Source organism: Anarrhichthys ocellatus, unplaced genomic scaffold, assembly GCF_004355925.1.
Source record: "Anarrhichthys ocellatus isolate YVR2014 unplaced genomic scaffold, GSC_Weel_1.0 scaffold18, whole genome shotgun sequence".
NCBI lineage: Eukaryota > Metazoa > Chordata > Actinopteri > Perciformes > Anarhichadidae > Anarrhichthys > Anarrhichthys ocellatus.
This window is the reverse complement of record NW_022280048.1, coordinates 6,418,414-6,439,645: the sequence shown is the minus strand read 5'-3', so window position 1 is coordinate 6,439,645 and position 21,232 is coordinate 6,418,414. Positions and strand designations below refer to the sequence as shown.

General features: G+C 44.9%; 2 protein-coding genes across 4 annotated transcripts in view; both read right to left on the bottom strand.

The window, feature by feature from the left end:
• The window catches only part of ints2 (integrator complex subunit 2), a 21,266-nt gene extending 18,262 nt beyond the window's left edge, over window positions 1–3,004 (bottom strand). Inside the window, exons 1-2 of one of the 2 annotated variants that reach the window (XM_031857438.1) lie at window positions 1,101–3,004; window positions 341–649 (exon numbers count right to left, since the gene is read on the bottom strand). In XM_031857438.1, the coding sequence (XP_031713298.1) occupies window positions 341–633 (293 nt within the window). In that variant the 5' untranslated portion in view covers window positions 634–649; window positions 1,101–3,004. The remainder of the gene's footprint in view (window positions 1–340; window positions 650–1,100) is intronic. The other variant, XM_031857437.1, reaches the window with a different exon arrangement.
• A 168-nt stretch (window positions 3,005–3,172) lies between these two features.
• med13a (mediator complex subunit 13a) overlaps window positions 3,173–21,232 on the bottom strand; it is a 71,068-nt gene continuing 53,008 nt past the window's right edge. Inside the window, exons 13-30 of one of the 2 annotated variants that reach the window (XM_031857436.1) lie at window positions 20,866–20,956; window positions 19,208–19,419; window positions 18,672–18,868; window positions 15,365–16,281; window positions 14,734–14,901; window positions 14,056–14,279; window positions 13,604–13,793; window positions 12,896–13,328; window positions 12,515–12,746; window positions 10,583–10,774; window positions 9,525–9,748; window positions 8,132–8,274; window positions 7,830–7,988; window positions 6,463–6,651; window positions 5,829–5,971; window positions 5,443–5,607; window positions 4,536–4,636; window positions 3,173–4,270 (exon numbers count right to left, since the gene is read on the bottom strand). In XM_031857436.1, coding sequence (XP_031713296.1) covers window positions 4,138–4,270; window positions 4,536–4,636; window positions 5,443–5,607; window positions 5,829–5,971; window positions 6,463–6,651; window positions 7,830–7,988; window positions 8,132–8,274; window positions 9,525–9,748; window positions 10,583–10,774; window positions 12,515–12,746; window positions 12,896–13,328; window positions 13,604–13,793; window positions 14,056–14,279; window positions 14,734–14,901; window positions 15,365–16,281; window positions 18,672–18,868; window positions 19,208–19,419; window positions 20,866–20,956 — 4,113 coding nt within the window. In that variant the 3' untranslated portion in view covers window positions 3,173–4,137. The remainder of the gene's footprint in view (window positions 4,271–4,535; window positions 4,637–5,442; window positions 5,608–5,828; window positions 5,972–6,462; window positions 6,652–7,829; window positions 7,989–8,131; window positions 8,275–9,524; window positions 9,749–10,582; window positions 10,775–12,514; window positions 12,747–12,895; window positions 13,329–13,603; window positions 13,794–14,055; window positions 14,280–14,733; window positions 14,902–15,364; window positions 16,282–18,671; window positions 18,869–19,207; window positions 19,420–20,865; window positions 20,957–21,232) is intronic. The other variant, XM_031857435.1, reaches the window with a different exon arrangement.

Genomic DNA, 21,232 nt, shown 5'->3' with positions numbered 1-21,232 from the left:
CCAAAGATGTGATAAACCACAGTTAATTTATGTTTTAACAGAGGGGGGGGGCAATCACTTTTTCACACAGGGCCATGTAGGTTTGGATTTTTTTCCCCCCTTAATAATAAAAACCTTCATTTAAAAACTGCATTTTGTGTTTACTTGTGTTATCTTTGTCTAATATTTAAATTTGTTTGATGATCTGAAACATTTAAGTGTACAAACATGCAAAAAAATAAGAAATCAGGAAGGGGGCAAACACTTTTTCACACAACTGTATGTATGATGAACAGAGGCACCTAATTCTTAATAAGAGACTGTAGTAATACTCATGTCACCAGGTGTATGTCAGATTTACCTGAGCTGCTGCTCTTTTCGTGCGTCCTGCTCCAAGGCGTGAAAGTCCACAGACAAAAGCGCTACGATGGAGTTGACAGCTTCCACCCCGGAGAGCAGGCGGAGGATGAGCTTCTTGTCTTGTGCCCAGGACTGGCTCTGATCAGCTGGGGCACACAGAGCCATCCTCACCAGGCAGGGCAGCAGCAGCCTCAGCTCAAGGTCACTCAGGGCAGCCAGCCCACCCACATCCACCTTCTGCATGGCTTCAAAGGCATAAGAGCTGACAAACTGTAGCCCTGCACTGTCTGCCATGTCTCTGCAACTTAGCCTGGACGGGACAGGCGAAGCAGACAATTTAAAAGGACGGCATCTGATGGCATATGAAGCAAATACAGTAGACAGTCTTCTAGTCTGGGCATCTTGAGTGGTATGAGCAGATGCACCGATAGCATGGTTTAGCAAACACTACATAGACCCTACATAAACACTACATATACTTTAAACAACTCAGAGTTCAGCTGACAGAAGAAGCCGAGTTAACTTTCTTAGTGCCAATGCATTCATTTCTCATCTTACTAACGTTCGTAAATATCTGAATCGTACGCAATGTCAAGTTAGTTCATGTTCCCATAGTGTTGGTTATTCATTTGCTACATAATGTAAAGGTTGTTAGTATAATTATAACGTTGCTAACAAAACAAAGTGAAGGCTGGCTATTGCGGCTAACTAACGCTAATGTCAATGCTAACTAATACTGGGCAGGTAACACAATAACTTACGCGCAATCTTCCCACCCCAAGTCAACACATTATTCCGATTCATGCGTAGCACTTAGACGCGTTCAAAAGCAGAAGCAATATCGCAAGATACAGCCAACTCCAACTGTTAAGCTAACAGCTAACTGGCAGTAGCTAACACTCATTCACTTGTCAGCTGCTGTTTGAGCGGCGCATGCTACTAGCCAGCTAGCAGCTAGGCTAGGCTAGGCTAGGCTAACTGGTCATAGGATAATACTCTCATGTGCTGTCTGGTCCGTCTCTGCCGTGTAAACATTCAACGTAAATACAACAATACGACACGAATCATCTTACCTCAATTCTTAGGATGATACTTAGAACTAAATTTCACCAGAGAGGCCTCCAGACCTCGGGCTCTGTTGTGTACCGTCAGCCTCTAATGTTATTGGGAGTCCAAAGCCAATGACTGAGAGAGAAGCTCGTCCTAGCTGTTCCGGTAGCTTTATGGAAATATGTTTGTTTTTTGCAATGCTCAGTCTATTATGGTTTCCGCATATCCACTTGTATCTCATCTGTAGCTACAGTGATTACTATGTCAGTGTGACAGTGAGGGAGCCGGTCGAATGGGCACTGTGGAGCAGCACTGACTGGAGGCAGTAACGTTACAACACTCCCGGTGATGCCCCAACTGCAGGCGGTGGTGCGATCAACATGGGCTGGGCAATGTTGACACATTACACGAGAGTACTAGAACAACTTATTTCACATGCACAAAACAGTGGCTCCAGTAGAAAGTTTCAGTTGTTCGGCTCTTTGAATAATGCAAACAGACCTCTTGCTGGTGACGTGTGAAGATTAATTTCTGCACCATAAATAACACGTGGAAATAGACAATGTGGATACTCGCTGGTGTGTTATCTTTTCCCCAAGCTCTTGTGGCTGACAGACCTGATATCCATATCTGGTTACGGTGCAGATATTAATATATTATAATATCATTGAAAAGTCATTGAGAGTGTGTTGTATTTAATAAACACCTTTTCTTAATTATATCTTATAATGTGACGTGTCATAGGTTTTACAGTTACATGAGAGGCCAAACAATTACCTCTGTCTGATTACATTTCTCTCTTACATTGTGTAGAGTTTTACCCGGCCTGTCACTGACATGTCAGGGTAAATTCCACTACATTTTCAAGGGCACATTGACAGCATTTGCTTGGGGATGAAGGAAAGCAGAGCGGGACCTCTGTGTATTTAAAGGCCGCTGACAGCGGAGAAAACTGCAGCAAATTCTCAAAAGAATGAATTGCCAGCTGCTTCAACACGACCTCGGGGCAATTCAGCAATTTACACGTTAAGATATCCGACTCTGTTTATTATGCAGGGTTATTCCGCTGCCTTTCCCACTTGTGAATACAAAAGTGAGTGTGATAACAAGCTTGCAGACCCACTGTATTGTAGAAGCAGATGGTTACTGCAAACAACCATGATTTCTCAAAAAGAAAACATGGCAACAGACTGAAAATTAATTTTCAGGGTTTTATTTCAAATTGAATGTATTTTCTACACTCAAAAGAAGACCACATACATTTTGATGGTCAAATATCTCAAGCCAACAATTATTGGCAAATATGCAAGGTTAACAGCAATAGCAAAGCACAGCTCAACCTGAACAGGATAAATTCAGACAGTAGATGCTCCTCAGTGCACAAACACTGTATATCCAATGGGCAGGCATTCATAGCTGGTTAAAGTTCATTTACGTCACACATTTACTTTCACACTGAAGTAAAATGGGACTGGTCTAAATGTATCCATAACCAATCAGAAGCGGTGCCAAAAGAGCCAGACCTCAGCCAATCAGAGTAAAGGAGAGGTATAGTATACTTAAGGGATGTGCTGAAAGGGACACTGCATGTCTGCCATTAAGGCAACTGTTCTCATTTTCTCTCTCACCTAATAAAAAAAAAAAAAAAAAAAAAAAAGTCACACCCGAGGTCAGCTACCTCCAAGAGATGCCACTAGTTCTCCTTCCACTCCACTATTGGTGTCCTTGTCCAATTGCACATCACCGTCCGTCCCCCTCCCCAATAATCACAAGCACAGGAAAATAAGTTGACGCACTTTATTCCTAAAACAGAAGCCACACCACCAACTGCTGGCATGGCATTCATATATAATTATTTATATATATTGCCGTTTGGTTTTTGTGTCTAAATGTGTGGTATAAAATACTATATACACAACAATGTACCTCTTTATTTGAACACAGTGAAGTTCATTGCTGTACAAGTCCTCTGTAGCTACAGCTTTGCTGTAAGTCGTCCATGCTCAAAGGCATGGAACATAATTCTCCACTCTCATTTTTCTGTACATTGTGACAATACAAATATTCTGTCTCCATTACAAAAAATAATACTCTAAAAGCAACCTACTGGGACCTTATTTCATTGGGATTTTTTTTCCTGGTTGTTTTGTAATTAAGACGATTACATACATCTTAAACCGATTGCTTTAAAGCAGGAAGGTGATATAAACCTTCTCCATTTTTTATATATAAAAGAGGTTAAGAAATAAGACAAATTATACATTTAAAAACTTACAATAAATAAGATAGATGCAGGCATTTCAATTGGATACTATTTCATCCAAAGGAATTTCAGATCTTAAAATCAAAGATCCATTTTTTCCACGATCAAATATGTCCCTTTTCTTCCAATAACTTTACAAATAGACTTGTCTCTCCGGTACACACTGGCCAGTGACTGTGCTGCCATGCTACATACCATGACATCCAATTTGTCATTCTCTCACGTTCATTAATTTGCGACTCAACTTCTGGTTCCCCCCCTCATCTTTATTCGCTTGTCTCTTTGTGCATGTCTTTGATTCACACGGACTGGACCGTCTCAACCAGTACCAGCCGTCTAATCCCATCTCGGTGCAGGATCCAGCTCCGTACGCCCGTCTGGTTTCTTGCACTTTCCTTCAGTCTTGATGAAAGCTCCCTCGAGTCGTCGCTTTCCTTTTTCTTTGAAATGTTTCCCCTACATCCCCGCCAGCAACAGGCTGTTGGCTACAACATGTTCATGATGAAGTTGTACATCTGGTTGAGCACCACAAAGTGAATGGGTAGACACGATCGTCGGTCCTGTGTAGCCGGGTCACACGTCAGCCAGGAGAGGGCGTTGTACTGCTCCAGCACATATCTGTTCAGGCACACATCAGAAATGCATCTTTAAATTGGAGGTATTTGTAGGGTGGCACGCTGGGTTTAAAAAGATAAATAAATAAAATAAGCCTTTATTTTTCAAAATGATCCACCCTGGGCCATTTCAATTCTCATGAATACGGTCAATTAGTCATTTGTATCAAAAAACAACTTCAGTCTGAATGAAATCTGCAATACAAACCCCGGCTGAAAACACAGTCAGCGGGTTGATATTATGTAGTATTGTGTCCGGTGTTGTTTACCTGAGTACATCTGAGGTCTGATTGGAGTCGAGGGGATGGGAGTGTTTGCTGTGCAGTAGTTCATCTGATTGCACTGAAGACACATGGAGGTGCAAAGAGGCCTGAGAGAGGGAGCGAGGGGAAATGGCATCATAACAAAGTTATTAACCTTTTATTACATCTCATGTAAATAATTACAGTTCTTTTCACAGAGCGGTGACAGCAGCAGAGGGGATACCCGTGCAAATCAAAACTCTGTCGTCCTCTTGTATCTAACATCTTCGGTTACAGGGTTCAGTTACCTCAAAAACACTTGCTGGGGCTGAGCTTCAAAATGCCACAGAACAGGTTAGCAGTTCATTTACACCTTACATATTAATAACTGCATTTTTAAAGGACTGTTGTGGTTCAATGGGGAGTTGCGTGCTGAACTATTTCTCAGTTGGAAGCAATGGCTTCCTGGAGTCTTGTTGTCACAGTGAGGTTTCCCGGCAATCAGCGGCGAATCCATGAATCATACCATATAATCGATCGTAAAACCATGCGTGCCATTGTTACACTACTGTTTTTATACAAATTAAACAAACGAGACATGTTAATAAGTGAGCTTTTAGAGGGGCTGACAGGTTAACCAGGCTAGCTGCTACCCTGTTTCCAGTCTTTATGCTAAGCTAATCAGATGCTAGCTGAAGCATTACATTTAACGGACAGACATGAGTGGTATCAATCTGACTCTCAGCAAGAAAGCATATTTCTTAAAAGTAATGAATATCCCTACAGTTAGTTTGTTATTGTTTTGTAGTGCACCGTGACCTACGTTGATGTTTCCATTAGGTTGTCTTTAGTGTAATTTAGTCTTCATTGTGTAAAAAGGCAGCACTAAACGAAACCCATTAAATAAAGACGTGAGAGGGGCGGAGCCTGCTACCTTGAGGAAGAGTGGACACTGGTTCTGAGCCTGCGGACAGGCTGACCAGAACCAGTCAGGTAGTGGGCCGGCTTTCGCCGTGGAGACAAAGTAGCCAAGTGCCAGAGGCTGCTGCAGGAGGTTCGGAACCTCTTCATGAGACTCCATACGGTCAGTACTCTGGCCCTGTAACAAGGGAGAAACTCAAGGTTAGCATTGTGTCCATGTGTCATATCACAAGTTGTACTGCATGTCTTTTGATAAGACTATCTAATGTTGTTGTATTCTGACTCATTTAACAACATACAGAGGAATGGGAGACATGAGGTGCGACATCAATCCAAGGCTGCTTTCAATATTGCAACATAGAAGTATACGGAACTGTGTGCATGCACGGGTTGACTCACCTTACTGCCATCACCCCCGTGGTGGTAATGAGAGCCAGGCGAGTGTACTGGTGAGGTGTTGGGCGAGATGTTGATGATGTCTGGGTCCACCAACTCGTTCTCCTGGTCCAGCAGGTCAAAGATCCCAATGGCATCGGACCCATCTGAGGACAACAGGAGAATAATTCAACAGGTCTGCAAGTGATGATGTGGGAGGATTGTTATTAAACAAATACACTCCATGTGTCTCTGAAAGCATCGAAAATACTCTTAATGAAAATGTCCCTCCCACATATCTGTGTGCCAAAAATATGTATTTTTCTGTCGCAATATACATTTCAGAAGATATTATTTGGACATTCTGCTTGTTACTGAATATGGAATGTGAGGGACCATGCTTAATATTACTGTCATTAAATACATTTGCACTCAGGAAATAAGCTTAAGACACATGAGGTGCTGCAGATGCACTAAGCATGTAAGCACACACTACTTCTAAACGGACTCTTAATAGCCTGGAAAAGTAAACAGGAAGGATTTGGGAAAAAACAGTACAGATTAGAAGGGAAACACAGTAATGGCTGCATTTCCCTTTAACATCTGTGGCTTCGCTTAAGTCCAATGACTGCAAGACAGATTAAGGAGCCCGACTGACCGTTGGTGGCGTTTAGAATGTCGATGTTTGGGTCGATGTTGGTGTAATTGGAGCTGGCCACTTGGACGAAGGCGGACGTGGGGAAGACCAGGATGTGGGTGCAGGAGGTGTCCTGTGGGGTGTTCAGCTGGGACGTCTGCATGTTCAAGGTGGTGCTGCGGCCAAACACTGAGCCTGTCGACACAGAGTCTAATGGGAGAGGAGGAAGGAGAGAGCGACCGGTCAATAAACAGTGAGGCTAAGAAGACGGCAACAAAATAAGAATGCTTGTCAAAATCCTTTTACCTACTGCGGGTCAGATCTTTAAACTGGTGAAGCGTCATATAACTCACAAAGGAATATAACTAACTCTGCTGCCAAAGAAATAACTCAAACGTTACCCGTCATCAATCTATATAGAATCAGTTGTAATAACAACCAGAGTGACTCGGTTCTATAGCCCTTGTGATTCGTTTAGCAGCGGCCGTGAGCGAACCAGTGGGGCACGCTCACATGCACTGAAATGCACGTGCAGCCGGCCAGGCTATGTCAACACAGCAGGAGAAGCTCTGATAACAACACACATAAAGGAAGCGCTCAGGTAGACATCCCTCCACTAGATATACACATAGAAAATAGTTGTCTACTGCTATATTAATGTTCAGAATGTCACATACAGCTCCTTTAAAAATATACAAGGACCATCTTCAACCGTGCACCAAGTAACAACTTTCCAATTGTGATAAAAACATAAAGTCATTTTCAACTACAGCATAACATTTCAACGACTGTTGAAGTATTAATGTCTTAATTTTACAATTCATATAGGTTTCTGCATATGCATTTCATAATTGTAACTGAAACAGCTGTTACGTATAGAGCCAGCAACTCTCTTGAGTTTCTGTTCCATGTTACAGTGATGTAACCCCCCCCCCCCCCCCCTTGTCATATCCATCCGAGTCTAACACAGCCTTGCTAATCTCTTTCAGCTTAAAGAGCTTTTTTAGAAAGGAGATGGCCTCAGCCCGGCATCGCTCAACACAATCCTGGTATGATGCACTGACAATCCCCCACTCGTTTCCCAAAATAAACCCATTGATCTGGCTCTCCATCACACCGCATTGAGATCAATGGGCATCTGAGAGGTAGTGCTTTATGAGCAAAAGGTACATGATCTTCCCTGCCATCAATCTGCTCTGGACAAGGAGCAGACATGCATTGTGATATGCTGCTGCCATCCATCACGCCGCACACTCTCACCCAAACACACACACACACACACACAGACATGAACACACCTTTCTTGGAGGAGTAATCGACTCAGATGAGAAGTGCATGTTAATACAGATAGTAAGTGTTCTGATAATCTTTGTCATTTGCACACACACCTGGCATGATGATGAATGATCCCTGGGGCTCCATGGCAACCAAGCACACGCTGAGGATGCTGGGAGTATCCGAGGCGGAGATGCCGCACATTCGACACATTTCCTTCAGCCGGCGACTCAGTGACTGGAGGTTTCTCCTGCTCAGCAGAATACTCCAGTCTGGAACATCGAGAGACGAGAGCAACAGGGATGAATGAACATGTGACACGCTGGTGTAAAAAACACCCGAATGTCTTGAATGCTGTTTTCTTTTTTTTGGTCATGAAAAAGCATTTCAGCATCATTTAACTAGCCCTCCTTACCTTTTAACTCTCCGTGTCCTATCCTGCCCAGTCGGCCAATCACCACCCTCCAGGGGAGTGATGTCATCTGCACCAGCCCCAAGCACCAATCCCACAGCTTCTGCAGGCCGAGCCGCCGAACAGAGCCCTTTTTCCTCCGCGCCCTGCGGGACACGCATCGACTCACATGTCAAAACCACTTGTCAAAGTATGCAGAACAGACATGCAAGACAGGGAGTCAAGTGTACATACAGTGAGCTTAGCTGCTAGCCACTAGAGCTGGTTTAACAGTTTGTGAGGCAGGTGAAGGTGAACCTCTGGAATGTGAGGGCCTGTGCAGAGATCATCCTTGACTGACAGTTGTGTGCTTTGCCTCTCAAACCTAATTTACACTTGAGTGAGAAGTGTCATTTGACAGCTGGCTTGACAAAACTGACGCAGACACATTTTAAGTGTTGGTGACAGCTGCCGTGCACCTTTTTGTAAGGTCACACACATCTGCTGTGCAGCTGTGTGTGAATGAGGGGTATTCACAGAGAAAAATGAACCGGTGGAGAATGTGGAGGATGATGGCAAGCGGGTTTTTAACAACCACTGGTTGAGTGCTACCGGCTACACAGACAAAGAATCGACCAGATTGTTAAAGATACTTTCACAATAACCACACTATGAACAAAAACACTTGCGTGACATGTTTTCTGTCAGCTGACACTTTGTTAGATGACAGCTATAAATTATTCTCTGAGTTGTGTCACACCTGTTTAACATAAAATATCTAACTTTCTGCTGCTAGGAGTCTCTCAATCAAAACAACAACAAAAGACGGAATTCGGTTCGCCGAATTGTGGGCACAGGTCTCTTCCTCTCCAAAACAACCGGACCAGGTTATTAAAACCGGTAAAAACACTGAATAAAGCAGTTTCACAATAAAAATTGGTGTTTTGCCGACGCTGTGGGAAGCGTGTATCGTAAAAATGTGGCTTAAAACTGGATGAGAAAGTTCATTTATGACAGCCTCTGGCAGACAACCACAAGGCCGCTCATACGCACAGGGGATCTGACGCCATCGACAGGCCACCAAATAAAACGGACCATTATCGTGAACAAAACCATCAAATTTCTCTAGGTTTGAAAATTGCTGGGAACATTTGGGATAATGTAAGTACACAACTCAACAAAATAGATAACATAGCTCTTGAAGTTTTTATACATTTTAAGGTGGAAAAGTTACATGTTATACCTTTAAGGAAAGACAACTCGAAACTCTTTCTCTACTTCTTCTTGTACACAGAGTTTAATAAGCTCAGTACTCGTGTGGGGGTTCAGTTGTGTTCAGTGATACCTAATGATGGTAATAAAAGACTTTGAAGCTGGTAGGTTTAAATATCGTGCAGGTGGAGGGTGGTAGTCATACCTGTTGGGCACATCGATGTTGATGATGCAGGTCTCCAGGAGTTCCCCATACAGGTCAGTGCATGTAGCCAGGATCCAGCGTTGGTCGTGGGACAGACAGTATCCGACAAAGAGCACGTTGTATTTCTGCGATGCCTCCCCAAACGTCTCTCCGAGCTCCGTCTGCTTGTCCTTTACCGGTGCTAGAATGAACGGGGGTGTATACAGACGCAGATACTCTGGCCTCTGCAGATTGGGAGGGGAAGATGTTCAGGATAAAAGGATTTAGTATAAATGTTCAGCCCTTCTAAACAAATGGAGAAAAACTGGACATGCTCCAGATGTATTAAGTTTCTGCATGCATGACTGGAGCAGGACATCTTCTCTTTCAATCCTAATTTCTGCTCGTTAAGAGCCAAGCTGACCCAAACAATTCACATTCTAGGCATCTTTACAAGCAAATATGTTTGGTATGACACTCGAATTGTCCTATCCATATCCCAGTCCTCCCTGCCAAGACAGCTCAAGGTTCGCCAGTGTATCAAAGGGAAAGGGTAGCGCTGGCTGGAAGGAAGGAAGTCCACTGAATAAGGTCCTGATCTTAAGTGCCCCTTTGTCTAAACCTGGTGTTGAGATCCCATTATGGAAGGTCTCAGGGAGCTAGCCAAGCAGATAATGGAAAGAAAACTCTGTAGTAGCAAAGGGGTTACAAGTTCCCGTAGTCCTGTTCCAGAAGAAAAAACTCTGAGGATGGTTAGCACTAAAAACGCCATTTCATTGCCTTCTTTCTTTTCAGTGGTAAAGTGAACACAGCCGGGGGCAAAAGGCTGGGTCACATCAGGTCTGGTTCATTATTGGCGCGAGAGCTGAAAGAAACTGAAATGCTGCTGCTAGGGCCACAGTATCAGCCTCTGTTTACTTGCCTATCGATCAGAGTACAACGCTAGCATGTTGCTGATTAGCTGCAGAACTCAACTGCAACCGCACGCCGGGACAACACCTCTCTGTCTGTTTACAGATGGATCATGTCAAAACAATCAAGAGTGCAACTGCTACAACTTGACTACGTGTTGCATTTACCTCTGGGCTCTTCAGTGCGGTGTCGATGGCCAGGCCCGGGCCGAAGCCCGTCAGCGACTTGACATTGGTGGAGGTGGGCAGCGGCCGTCGGCACTGAGCGAAGACGGAGAAGGCGAGAGACTTGAGATGCTGGGCGTAGATGTGGCGGTCTTCACCTCGTACTGGCTGAAGCAGGTACTGGCAGGGGACAATCTGAGGTGAAAAAAGACAAGTTCTTAGACAAGAGACACTCTAACAACACTTCTCTTCATGTAATATCTTGCTACTAGTTACTACTCTAGTACTACATAGAGAAAAGTGGCAAGTGTACATAAAAGAGTCAGGCAACATTCAAATTCACTTCATGTCTAATTCTCAGGTGTGCAACTTAAAATACATTTATAATTTGCATAAATGTTCACCAAGTGACCAATATATAAAACGCTCTGTACACTGCAATGCAATCCCGTTCAACTAAATTTGGGCTGCCCCCTAAATGTTGATAAATTGAATAATCAGTCCAGAAGCTGGGCGAGTTAAACCTCATCTCGTCAGTCGAATCGCTGCCCTTTTTTTTATTGCTGCGTCATTGTACAGAGTAAAGCAGGATAACAGAATGACAACTTGTACAAACAGACACGTCTCAAACCGACGTAACTACAAATCTAGCTAATGGAAACAGAGACGAGTGATGGAAACGGAGGCAGGGATGCAGAGCAGCGGGACTTGTCTGTTTTGTGTGTTGTTTTTCTCATCACAGATGATGTACGAAGGAGTCAAAACGGGAGTCTTACAGATAAAACATGAGTGTGGTTGCTCTTCACTGTGACTGAGCGGAGGCAGTGAATAATCTATTTCTCTCTCAACTATAGGTAAGGTGTATTGGTGAAGAAATATTGTAATATTCCTTTCTTTTTTTTTTTTTTTTTAAACGAGTTTCATATGAAAAAGCAGCAAAAGCACTTGACAAATGTGCTCCCCTCGAAGAATGCTGTCATGCAATAAGCCTACTTCGACAAGTCTTGCTGGGCCTAAATACTTATGGTCAACAGAATAATGAATAGACAGCAAATAAGTGCCTTTCTTCCATAGATTTCTGCTCGAGGACCCAATGACACATCCGTGGGCTGAACTCAAATTTAACACTTAAGAGTTCCTTTAAAAAGTTATCACTTTTCCAAATACATATCAGTTACTTTTCGAAACCCACAGGAACCACGTTAGGCATGAATTAGATCCACCACACAGCACTTCTAAAACACAACACACACTACCCATGAAAGAAGACACCATGTCACTTTTAAAGCTGGTTCGCCGGTCACTCCAGTTATTTCCTTCTTCTGACACAGTGGTGACGACCACCAGGAGCGAATGCCATGGGGTGATTTTTACTGGTGTGTACTGCTAGCCAAATTACACACAAATTGCCTCTTAAGTTTTCACATGACCACCGTCAGCACGTTTGCGTGTCTTTCACGACCGAGCCTGTTTGTAACCGGCACCGACATCATCATCTGAAGATGAATGTGTATGTGGCAAGAGGAGAGTCTGTATTTTTGATGGTTAAATATGAGAAACAACTTTGAATATAATGCAGTCAAACACAACACTCCCAAAGTACTACCATGGAACTCCATATATACAAACTTGTAGAGCATTGTAAGTTTGGTAGTATCCATTGCTATTGCATTGATTTCCATTCCATTACATTGTTAAGCCGTTTCTGTTTTCTGGTCACTCAGGGTATGATGGTAATCATGGACAATTTACTGCTTCTGATGATGATGGATATGTCAGCAATGATGCCATTGAGCATAATCTGTTAAACATTAAAGAGCCATTGACATGCTGACATTGAATACACAATTAATGCATTTCCACTTATGCCTTCATGATAATGAAATACAATATGGTCAGCAATAAAAATGTGGCTCTCCTGGGAACTTCGCTTACCTGTACAGAAATAGAGTTACGGATGTGTGGGGGCAGGCACTGAAGCATCTCAAGGTAGCAGCGCAGCAAACCCAGCGTCCACACACTGGAGTGGGCCGGCACCGGCCCCGGGCCACCGTCGGCCTCCTCGTAGCTGAAGGGGTCCACGATGTAAACGACTATGGCGGGTGGATACGTGATGGCGTGGGACTCCCCATCTGTGGGCACGCCTATCTTCTCTCGTTCCAAAGTGCTGAGGAAAGCACAAGGAAGATCACACACAGTATTATTAAACCAATCTAGCATCGCCTCAGCTCAACGCTTCCTGTGACTGACTGTCACTTAGTACACAACACTGTTTTTTAGAGTTGAAGGTCTGCAGCCTTGTGTGTATTGCGGTACCTTTCAAGAGGCTCTGTGGGCCCCTGGGCCTGGCTGCTGGAGTTGTCCCCTGAGGTGCCAGTATTCTGGGTACCAGCCTGCTGCCCCAGCTGTCCACTCTGGGGGCCACCTCCCTGGCCCTGGGTGCCCATGTTCCCAAAGGGGGAAAAAGAGCTGGGCTTAGCAGATGGTATGCCGCTGCCAGGCTGGCCCGAGGATGTCACCAGACTGTTGGATGACGCGGAGCCGTTCCCGGGCCCACTGTTGTTGCTGCTGCTGCTGTTGTTGTTGTTGTTGGGAACGGAGGAGCCCGCAGCGTTCACTGAGCCCTGCTGGCCGACTGAGCTGGAGGTGGAGCTAGACAGTTGTGTGGATGGGGACTGGCTGGACGATGACGGGAGACTGGGCTGTGTGAGGAGGGAGCTGTCCAATGGCTGTGATGCGAGGTATGGGGCTAAAGGGAGAAAGCATGGCATTGGACTTCCATTAATGCCATCAATCACCATTTGAGAAGATGAAAACATACTGCATTTACTCCATTTCAACTTGACCTTCTCCTTCACTGACTTCAAAGCTCTCTTTCAAACAGTAAAGGCACTCCAGCTATGCTTTTTAAAATAAACGAAGTGGTGTCGAAGGTGGAAATCCAGCGACAAAGAACTGCCTGAGCGGCCGTGTAGAAAGAAAAGAAATGCAACAGTAACCCTGCAGGCTGTAAATAAAACGTACCGAGGTTGTGGCGGCACACTTGTGCATAGAGTTTGAGCTTAGTGAAGGCGTCGCTGTTGCTGCTGGCAGCCTTGAGGAACCAGTCGCTGACTGGCTGATCCACCAGGTTCTTGGCCCCATTGCCTCCGACGAGGACAATGCCATCGGGGTAGCCTTTGGAAATGGGTCGGTGCTGGCCCAGTCGACATGACTGGAGAAAAACAGTAGAAAACAACATGAGTGTGTGAACTGGTACATGAATCACATCTCATAAAACCTAAGTGAGTTACAACTTGAGTGTAGCTGCAGTATTTGAAGTGCTTTTTCATTGATTAGGTTGTTTAACATGTTTCCAATAGACCGTGATCATGAATGATCAGGACAATTACTAATTAACTGCCAAACCTGCAATGGCGAGAAGTAGAGCTTTGTAACATTTGGATAGCGTAAACACCCTTCTTCAGAGTCCCTACCTCGTAGACAGCGGTGAGGTCTCGGAAGAAGCCCTTGGCGCCGCTGAGCAAGGCCTCGTTGTCAGGACAAACCACCAGGTACCCAATGTCCCGCTGGGAGCCGAAGGGATCCAGCAACAGTTTCTCCCAGTAGGGCAGACCAAACGGAGACAGCACCACAAAGTCATACTCATAGCCCACCAGGAAGGTGGGGATGGGCAGAGGCTCTGGGGACTCGTCTGTGCCTGTGGTGAGATGGAAGGAGGCCAAAGAGGGGGAAAAACCAAAAGTGTGGAAGGAGGTAGAGAGAAACACAAAAAACAGTGAGCGAGTGCTGTTTACAGGTGAGATGTCAGCCACCCTCCCTCCTTTTTTCACTCTCCACTGTGCATCAGAATGTGATGTCGCCGAACCATCCGACAGCTCCTCCCAACAGAGCTGACATCTGGACCACAGCAGAGGTACCACACTGTCTATTGAGCTGACAAAAATCTAGAGTTTTTCTACCCCAAGACTCGCATTCCAAATGTCACACACGAACACCAACTGCTGTCATCACCCTCATAGTTTCTCTAAGAAACCTCCATTGCATATGTGGTGCAAAACACGGATTCACTAGCTTTTATACAGCTAAACTGAATGGTAAAAAAACATCAGTCAGAACTGTGTGCATAAGTGGATAAACTTCCACAGCTTTACCGTAAGAGCCCCGTCCAGCCATCTTGTGGAACTGCTGCCAGGTGAGGGGACCCTGAACGCCCCACGACCTTATTGTCCTCTTCTTCTGGATTGCGTCCTGGAGTACGGGTTGGAGGGACATCAGCACCCGCAGCACATCCTGAGAGCACAGCGCACTCACGTCCACCGCTGGAGAACAGACGAGTAAAGGAGAAGCTTAAGATTAAATCACAACATGAGAAACTTATCATACACAGGTTGCACTTAAATGAATAATAAGCATTTATGTTTCTCAACTGATCATAAGTGAAAATACTGAATTACTATATGTCAATGCATTACAAGCATTACAAATTTGAAATCACAGCATATAAAGCACGAACAAATTTAGTTCAATGTAGTTGAAGATGTGAATTTAGGGAGATTTCTGATGTTACAAGTGCTGTTTCATTTGTTTGAAGAATATTTTCAGTTGTTGAATAAATTATTTGGAATATTGCTTTCTTGCAGACGGCCTCTTTCAACTTTTTTTTTTTTTTTTTTTTTTTTTAATAAATCAGGCGAAAAAACTTAAACGGCCTGAGAAAACATCATTTGGAATCCAACAGCCTTTTTTGGCAAGCATGAAAACCTAGACTGCCACATCTCTCACCGTTCTGTTTGGCCCAGTGGTGCAGGCAGGTGCTCTTGACCAGCGCCTCGTCCACCTTGCCGCCCGACATGTTGTCCATGAACTGCCTGCCGTGCTCCAGGGCCATGTAACAGTCGCTGTGGTAGTCCCTCTCCTCCACCCTCACACAGGGCGGCACGGGGGCCCCACTTGGCCCCCGTGTCACTATGTCATGCTCTAGGATTGAAATGGGCGAAAAGGGGTTGGTGCACTGGTCCTGTAGGAGGAGAATAACCTCATCTGGGACACGGTCACCCCTCCCTACTCCAGTTCTTTCCAGCGAGGAGAGCCGCAGCGCCTCAAAGCGCTTCTCCGCCTCTCTGCTGACGTCTGAGCCACGGCCGATGATATCCAGCTCGTCCTCCAGGAAGAGGCCCGAGCCGTTGCCGTAACGCCTGTTGACCACGGCGCTGAAGCCGCAGCTGCAGGTTTCCTGAGCCTCGCTGATGGGGTCGCTCAGGTACACGCCCACATCAGCTCCTTTTATGTTCATGTTACACACGCAGATGCAGCAGCTGTCGAAGTTGCAGTCCTTGAAGAGGTTCATGACCGACTCGGAGAGGATGAGGGTGACGTAGAGGCTGTGGGCCTCAGGGATGGAGGGTACGGTGGCCGGCTCTACCGAGTTCAGCGGTCGGCAGGTGGAGGGGGTGGACGCTGGCGAGTACAGGTCGGAGTTCTCGTACTTGAGCGAGCCCTGGACGCTGGAGGGGCCCCGAGGCGTGCGTGGGGTGCGTGGCGTTCGTGGGGTGGGGGCAGAGAAACGCGGGGTGGCAGGGGAAGGCAGGATGCCAGCGTTACTTGGTGGAGCACTGTTGGACATGAAAGGCGTGTGGGTCTGAGGGGTGTAGGTCTGGCTGTAGTCCTGGTCCATGGTGCTGCCCACACTGGGGATGTTACTGAGGGCAGAGAAACAAAAGGACATGAATTAGAAACTAAAGAAAGTCACTACAGTATGTCTGACAGTGGCACATTTTAGGGTAAGAAAATCTCCTCCTGTGATACCCAACAAAGCTTTGTGGACAATTAGAAATTATTCCGATTAGACAATGAATAAGTATAAGTCTTCTAATCAATAGCTTCAAATATCAACACTGTTAATTTCCCATCACAGTAAAAAAGAAAAATCATGCCACAATTGGATGTACCAAAACATCTAATTGTGGCATGAAAATGGAAGCACTAGCACACAGAACATACTTTTTTACCCAGGTCTTTTTTCAAAAACCAGGACAGCAATGTTCAGTACATTGCTTCAAACAACCAAAATACCGTCAACTGTCTCACAGCATTTGTGAGGATAGTTTGAGTAATAAGGCAGTCGGACACGACAACGTTCACTACAAAAGCAATGCAGAGTGAGCTTAGACTGCACACATGTTAACACATGAGAGAACAAGAATGCGAGAGAGAGAGAGAGAGAGAGAGAGAGAGAGAGAGAGAGAGAATGAGAATGAGAATTGGGTAGTGAAAAAGAAGCAGCAGAGGGAGGGAGAAAGGCATTCAATAAACATTTCAACGAGTGTCCCTCTGAGGTAAGGGTTATTTTAGGGCTGGCAAGCAACAGTGAGGAAGCAGGGAGAGAGAGAGAGAGAGTGCAGGAGAGAGAGGGAGAGAGGGAAGGAGGGAGAGTGAGCACATCATGTCCCTAGCTGTATGTGGGGAACAACTCCTGGCACAGACCTATTAGAAGGAAGTCCCAGCACAAGCAGCCAGGCCACGTTTAACATGGGATGCAGACACGAAGGCAGCACCAGCACAACGTTATACGATCTTTACCAACCACTCTCTGGACATTAGCCAAAGTACAGACACCTCTCCTCCGCCTGCACGAGCAACGCATCTGGCTTTCTTGATATGTCAAAACATTTTCCAAACACGACCACAGCTGTAGAAATGAGTAATTAGTTGAAAGGGCTTGTGTTGTTCGTTCAAGAATCGAATGGTTTGTAGTGCAATGAAATTCAGCCACACACACAAAGTGAGGCTGACACCGTTAAAGCTAAAATAAGAAGTCATGAAGATCATTACTGCTCATAGCAGCAAGATTAGATATAGATCACTGGTGAGCCTGACACATTTTAGATTCCCTGCCGGGTGAATGAAATACAGTATAATATGGTAACAGCTGCACATGCTGCGTCCAGTTCCCACATTTTTGTCTTAATTCCTGTGTGTGCGTGAAAAGTAGCAGAGGTTCATCTGCATGTAGTTAAGAGGAACAGTGACAGATATAATGGAGACTCCAAGCTGCCATGAGCAGTGAGGTGGCATGGAGCCGCTGTGGGGGCCCCCATCTCACCACTCCAGTGATAATCCTCATCTTCAACCAAGACGGCATTTTACACTCATTTCCCTGCTCCGCCTGAGGCAGCCATGCATGGGAAATTGAGCAGCCTGCTGAGGGGGTGTCCGGGGAGAGACCAGAGGGTGTGTGGACAGAAAGGGAGCAGAGTAGGAGTATATGCTTCTGTGCACACAAAACGTAAAAAAAAAAAAACAGCACCAGGCAGCACAGCCTTGGCTTTTTCTTCTGCAAGTCTAAATTAGAATGCCTCAGTAACCAGATCATCATGATAAAATGATAAGGAATCTTTGAAACGAGCCAGATAGGAATTACACGGAAACAAGGCATGTAAACGAGTGTCAGCATTGATATCACTGGAGTCACTTGACGTGCTTCTGTTAAGCTGCGATTTAAGTGGATCATTTCCCTTGTTGCACGGTACTGCCTACCCAGTTGTTGGTACTCTCTTATTAAAGCGGGGTTTTTTTCCTACATAGAGAATAACGGGGCTGACATCCTCCATCAAATGTCGTCCCGCCTCCAGCTCTCAACAAAGCTCTGACGGCTTCTGTTATATGGTGAGATCAATATTGTTGAGAAAATATTATTTGCCAGTCAAGTCAAAATGTTTTACAAGATATTTAGTATATCAGTGTTTGTGGTCTGAGTCTCAAACATGTCATGTGCTACCTCAGTACACTTTAAGAACAAATACTACTGGGACCACTACAGAAAACTTTAGATGAACATTTCACATTCAAAATATAGACACTACCACTGACTATGAGGCTACAATTTAGCATATTGACCATTCACGGTCCAGGACGGTATGTGTGCACATGATTGGGACGGTACCACCACCTCCTCATTTTGAGCCGGTAAAAGAAAAAACCCTGGTTAAAGATTTCCGTTGTGTGTTAACAGCAACACGTGAAGACTTGTCTGAAGATGGCAAACAGCCACTCATTAGAAACCTCATGGAAAAGCACTACAGCAGCATACCTGTCCTTGTTGAGGAAGGTCATGACAGGCATGGGGTTGAGCATCTCCCTGCCCATGGTCCAGCTTGGTCGGTAGATGCAATCCTCTGGTATTTTGACCGGCGGGAGACACTGGCTGGGTAATGTCTTGAGAGGGGCAAACATTGAGCAGCCGACGAACGGCTGGCACAGATCTGGCTTGTACACAAACGAATAGTCCTACAAGATGGAAGGAAAATAAGACTTAAGTCAGGCAGAGAAATGAGACTTTGCTACCTTATATTCCCATAAACTCAACATCTGTGGCAGCTTCTTCTCAATAACTACAGAACTGGGAGGGTTTAGCATGTTGCTCGGTTCCTAATCTGAAGAGCAGCCTCTGACCATGTGTGAGCTGGTTCAAAAATGAGCACGGTGAAGAAAACGCATCCATCAATAACTCGTTCACTTTGACTTATGACATATATTGATTTGGGCAGTAAATCCGACCTATTGGTTGAGCCAGTTGTAATCCGACACTGCAATAAGACCTGACGGATTTACAGAGTCTAGACCCACCTTGATCTCAGCTGGCTTGGGACTGCAGAAGCTCTCCTCCACCTCGATCTTAAAGTGGCCTCCCAGAGATGAGTTGCCATCCAGCGTGGACATGCCCGTGTGGTGCTCCATGCTGCCGTACTCCTTGCTGCACATGTTCATGGGCGAGTAGCCCATGATGTGCTGCTCTAGGGAGGGAGGCGTGGGAAACATCTGGTGCAGGTCTGCCGAGCCTGGTGGGAGAGAAGAACAAGGGCCCATCAAAATATGACATGGATTATAAAACGTGTGAAGTGCAGAAGATGTTTCGAAAGTCTATTCCAACACCCACAGCACACACAGCTTCCACTGCTAAACATGCTGATAATGAGATAATCATAATAATGAGAAACATAAGTCTGTTTCCAATATATTAGATTATATCTGAACAGCACTTTGTGACACAAACTAATTCTTAAAATAACAATGTGGATGACTTAATGTAAGATGTGTAATGTTAAACTGTTTGTTACTACGGCTCCAGTAGAGATGCATGCTGATGTATGTTTTCTTGTTCTGCAACCACATATGACAAGCAGCTGTCGTTATAGGCGGCTACCATGGAAATACAAAACAGATGAATAATTATTAGACACACTTTAAGCCTGACAGGCGTCTCGCCCACGACCGATGACATGTTTACATAGTTTGTCACAGTTACCCTGGCATGTTCCTTCGCATTTTTTCATTTTCTTTATATATATTAGCGAGAATATTTACAGGACCCAGCAGAGCTGTTTATCCAGATTCAGCAGCCCCTTCTTTTTATATTGCTTTCATTTCCACGAGATCATTCTGCTCTACACGAGAGGGACACGTTTACTGGTAAAGAGATGTACATCTCGATGTAAAGATGGCCAGAGACTGTGTGTGTGGAGTATCCAAGGCCTCAAACTCGAAAAACACTTTTAGAATTGCGAGGTGCTTCCAGGGGGGCTCACCAAACACAACTGATGGTAAATGGACAGAGTCTAGTACTGCTCAGCATCTGGTCATTAAAATATAGCTAAATGGTTGATCTGAGACCAATTTGCTTCACAGTAAAATATAGACTGTTCTTAAATTCTCTTTAGCTCTACATGTGCGTCCCTAAGCTCAAACCTAAGAATAAATAACTGACTAAACACAAAAAATAATGTCTGGTTCAGTTGTGTTCAAGTCAACAAATAGGGTGGAACATTGAGACTGTGGTGTTAGCATAGAAACCTCACAACATAGTAACAAAGCAGACGACAAGACAGCAGGTAAAGGGGAGACTCAGCTGAACACTGATGCACTGTGAATTTAATTACAGCCATATTTTTCACCACTAGGTGGCAAAGCCAAGGGTGAGCACCACTGATGCTGGAGTAGTGAAAGCCTTCATTTTATTTAGTGGATTAAAAGGATATGATGCAGTTTCACTTAGCTGTAATTGTGAGCAGAGGGAATACTACGCTTTAAAATGAAGTGGCTTCTGGCAAAATCCCAGTGTACCATTTCTTAATGTTCAAGGGGCTAACGGGTATGACAAATCTGATTCTAGATTAACATTTGAGCTAAATCCATCCTACATCGAGGAGACACGGCACATCAGTGTTCAGGGAAAAGAGAGAGAGAGAGAGAGAGACATCAGTAGACACAGATGTAGAGATACATACTAATGCAGGAGACAGGGTCCAAAGTGGATGGCTTTGGTTCCTTGCTGCCAAATTTCTCATCCGTTCCATTCATTGGTCGCCTGGAACCAGGCTGTGGACAAAAAAAAAAAAAAAAAAAAAAAAGGATTATTTTTTTTTTAGCACCGGACCATTTTGGTAACTCAAAGTGTCAGTTAATAACACTGCTCACACCTGTGGGGCCTCCAAGTCAGTATCACACATGACAACTTCTTGGAGCAACTGGTAAGTGGGTAGTGAGAATTGTCAGCTGATGATGGGCAGAGTGAAGACACTGCTCTGGCACATGCACGCCAGAGGGGACACACACACACACACACACACACACACACACACACACACACACACA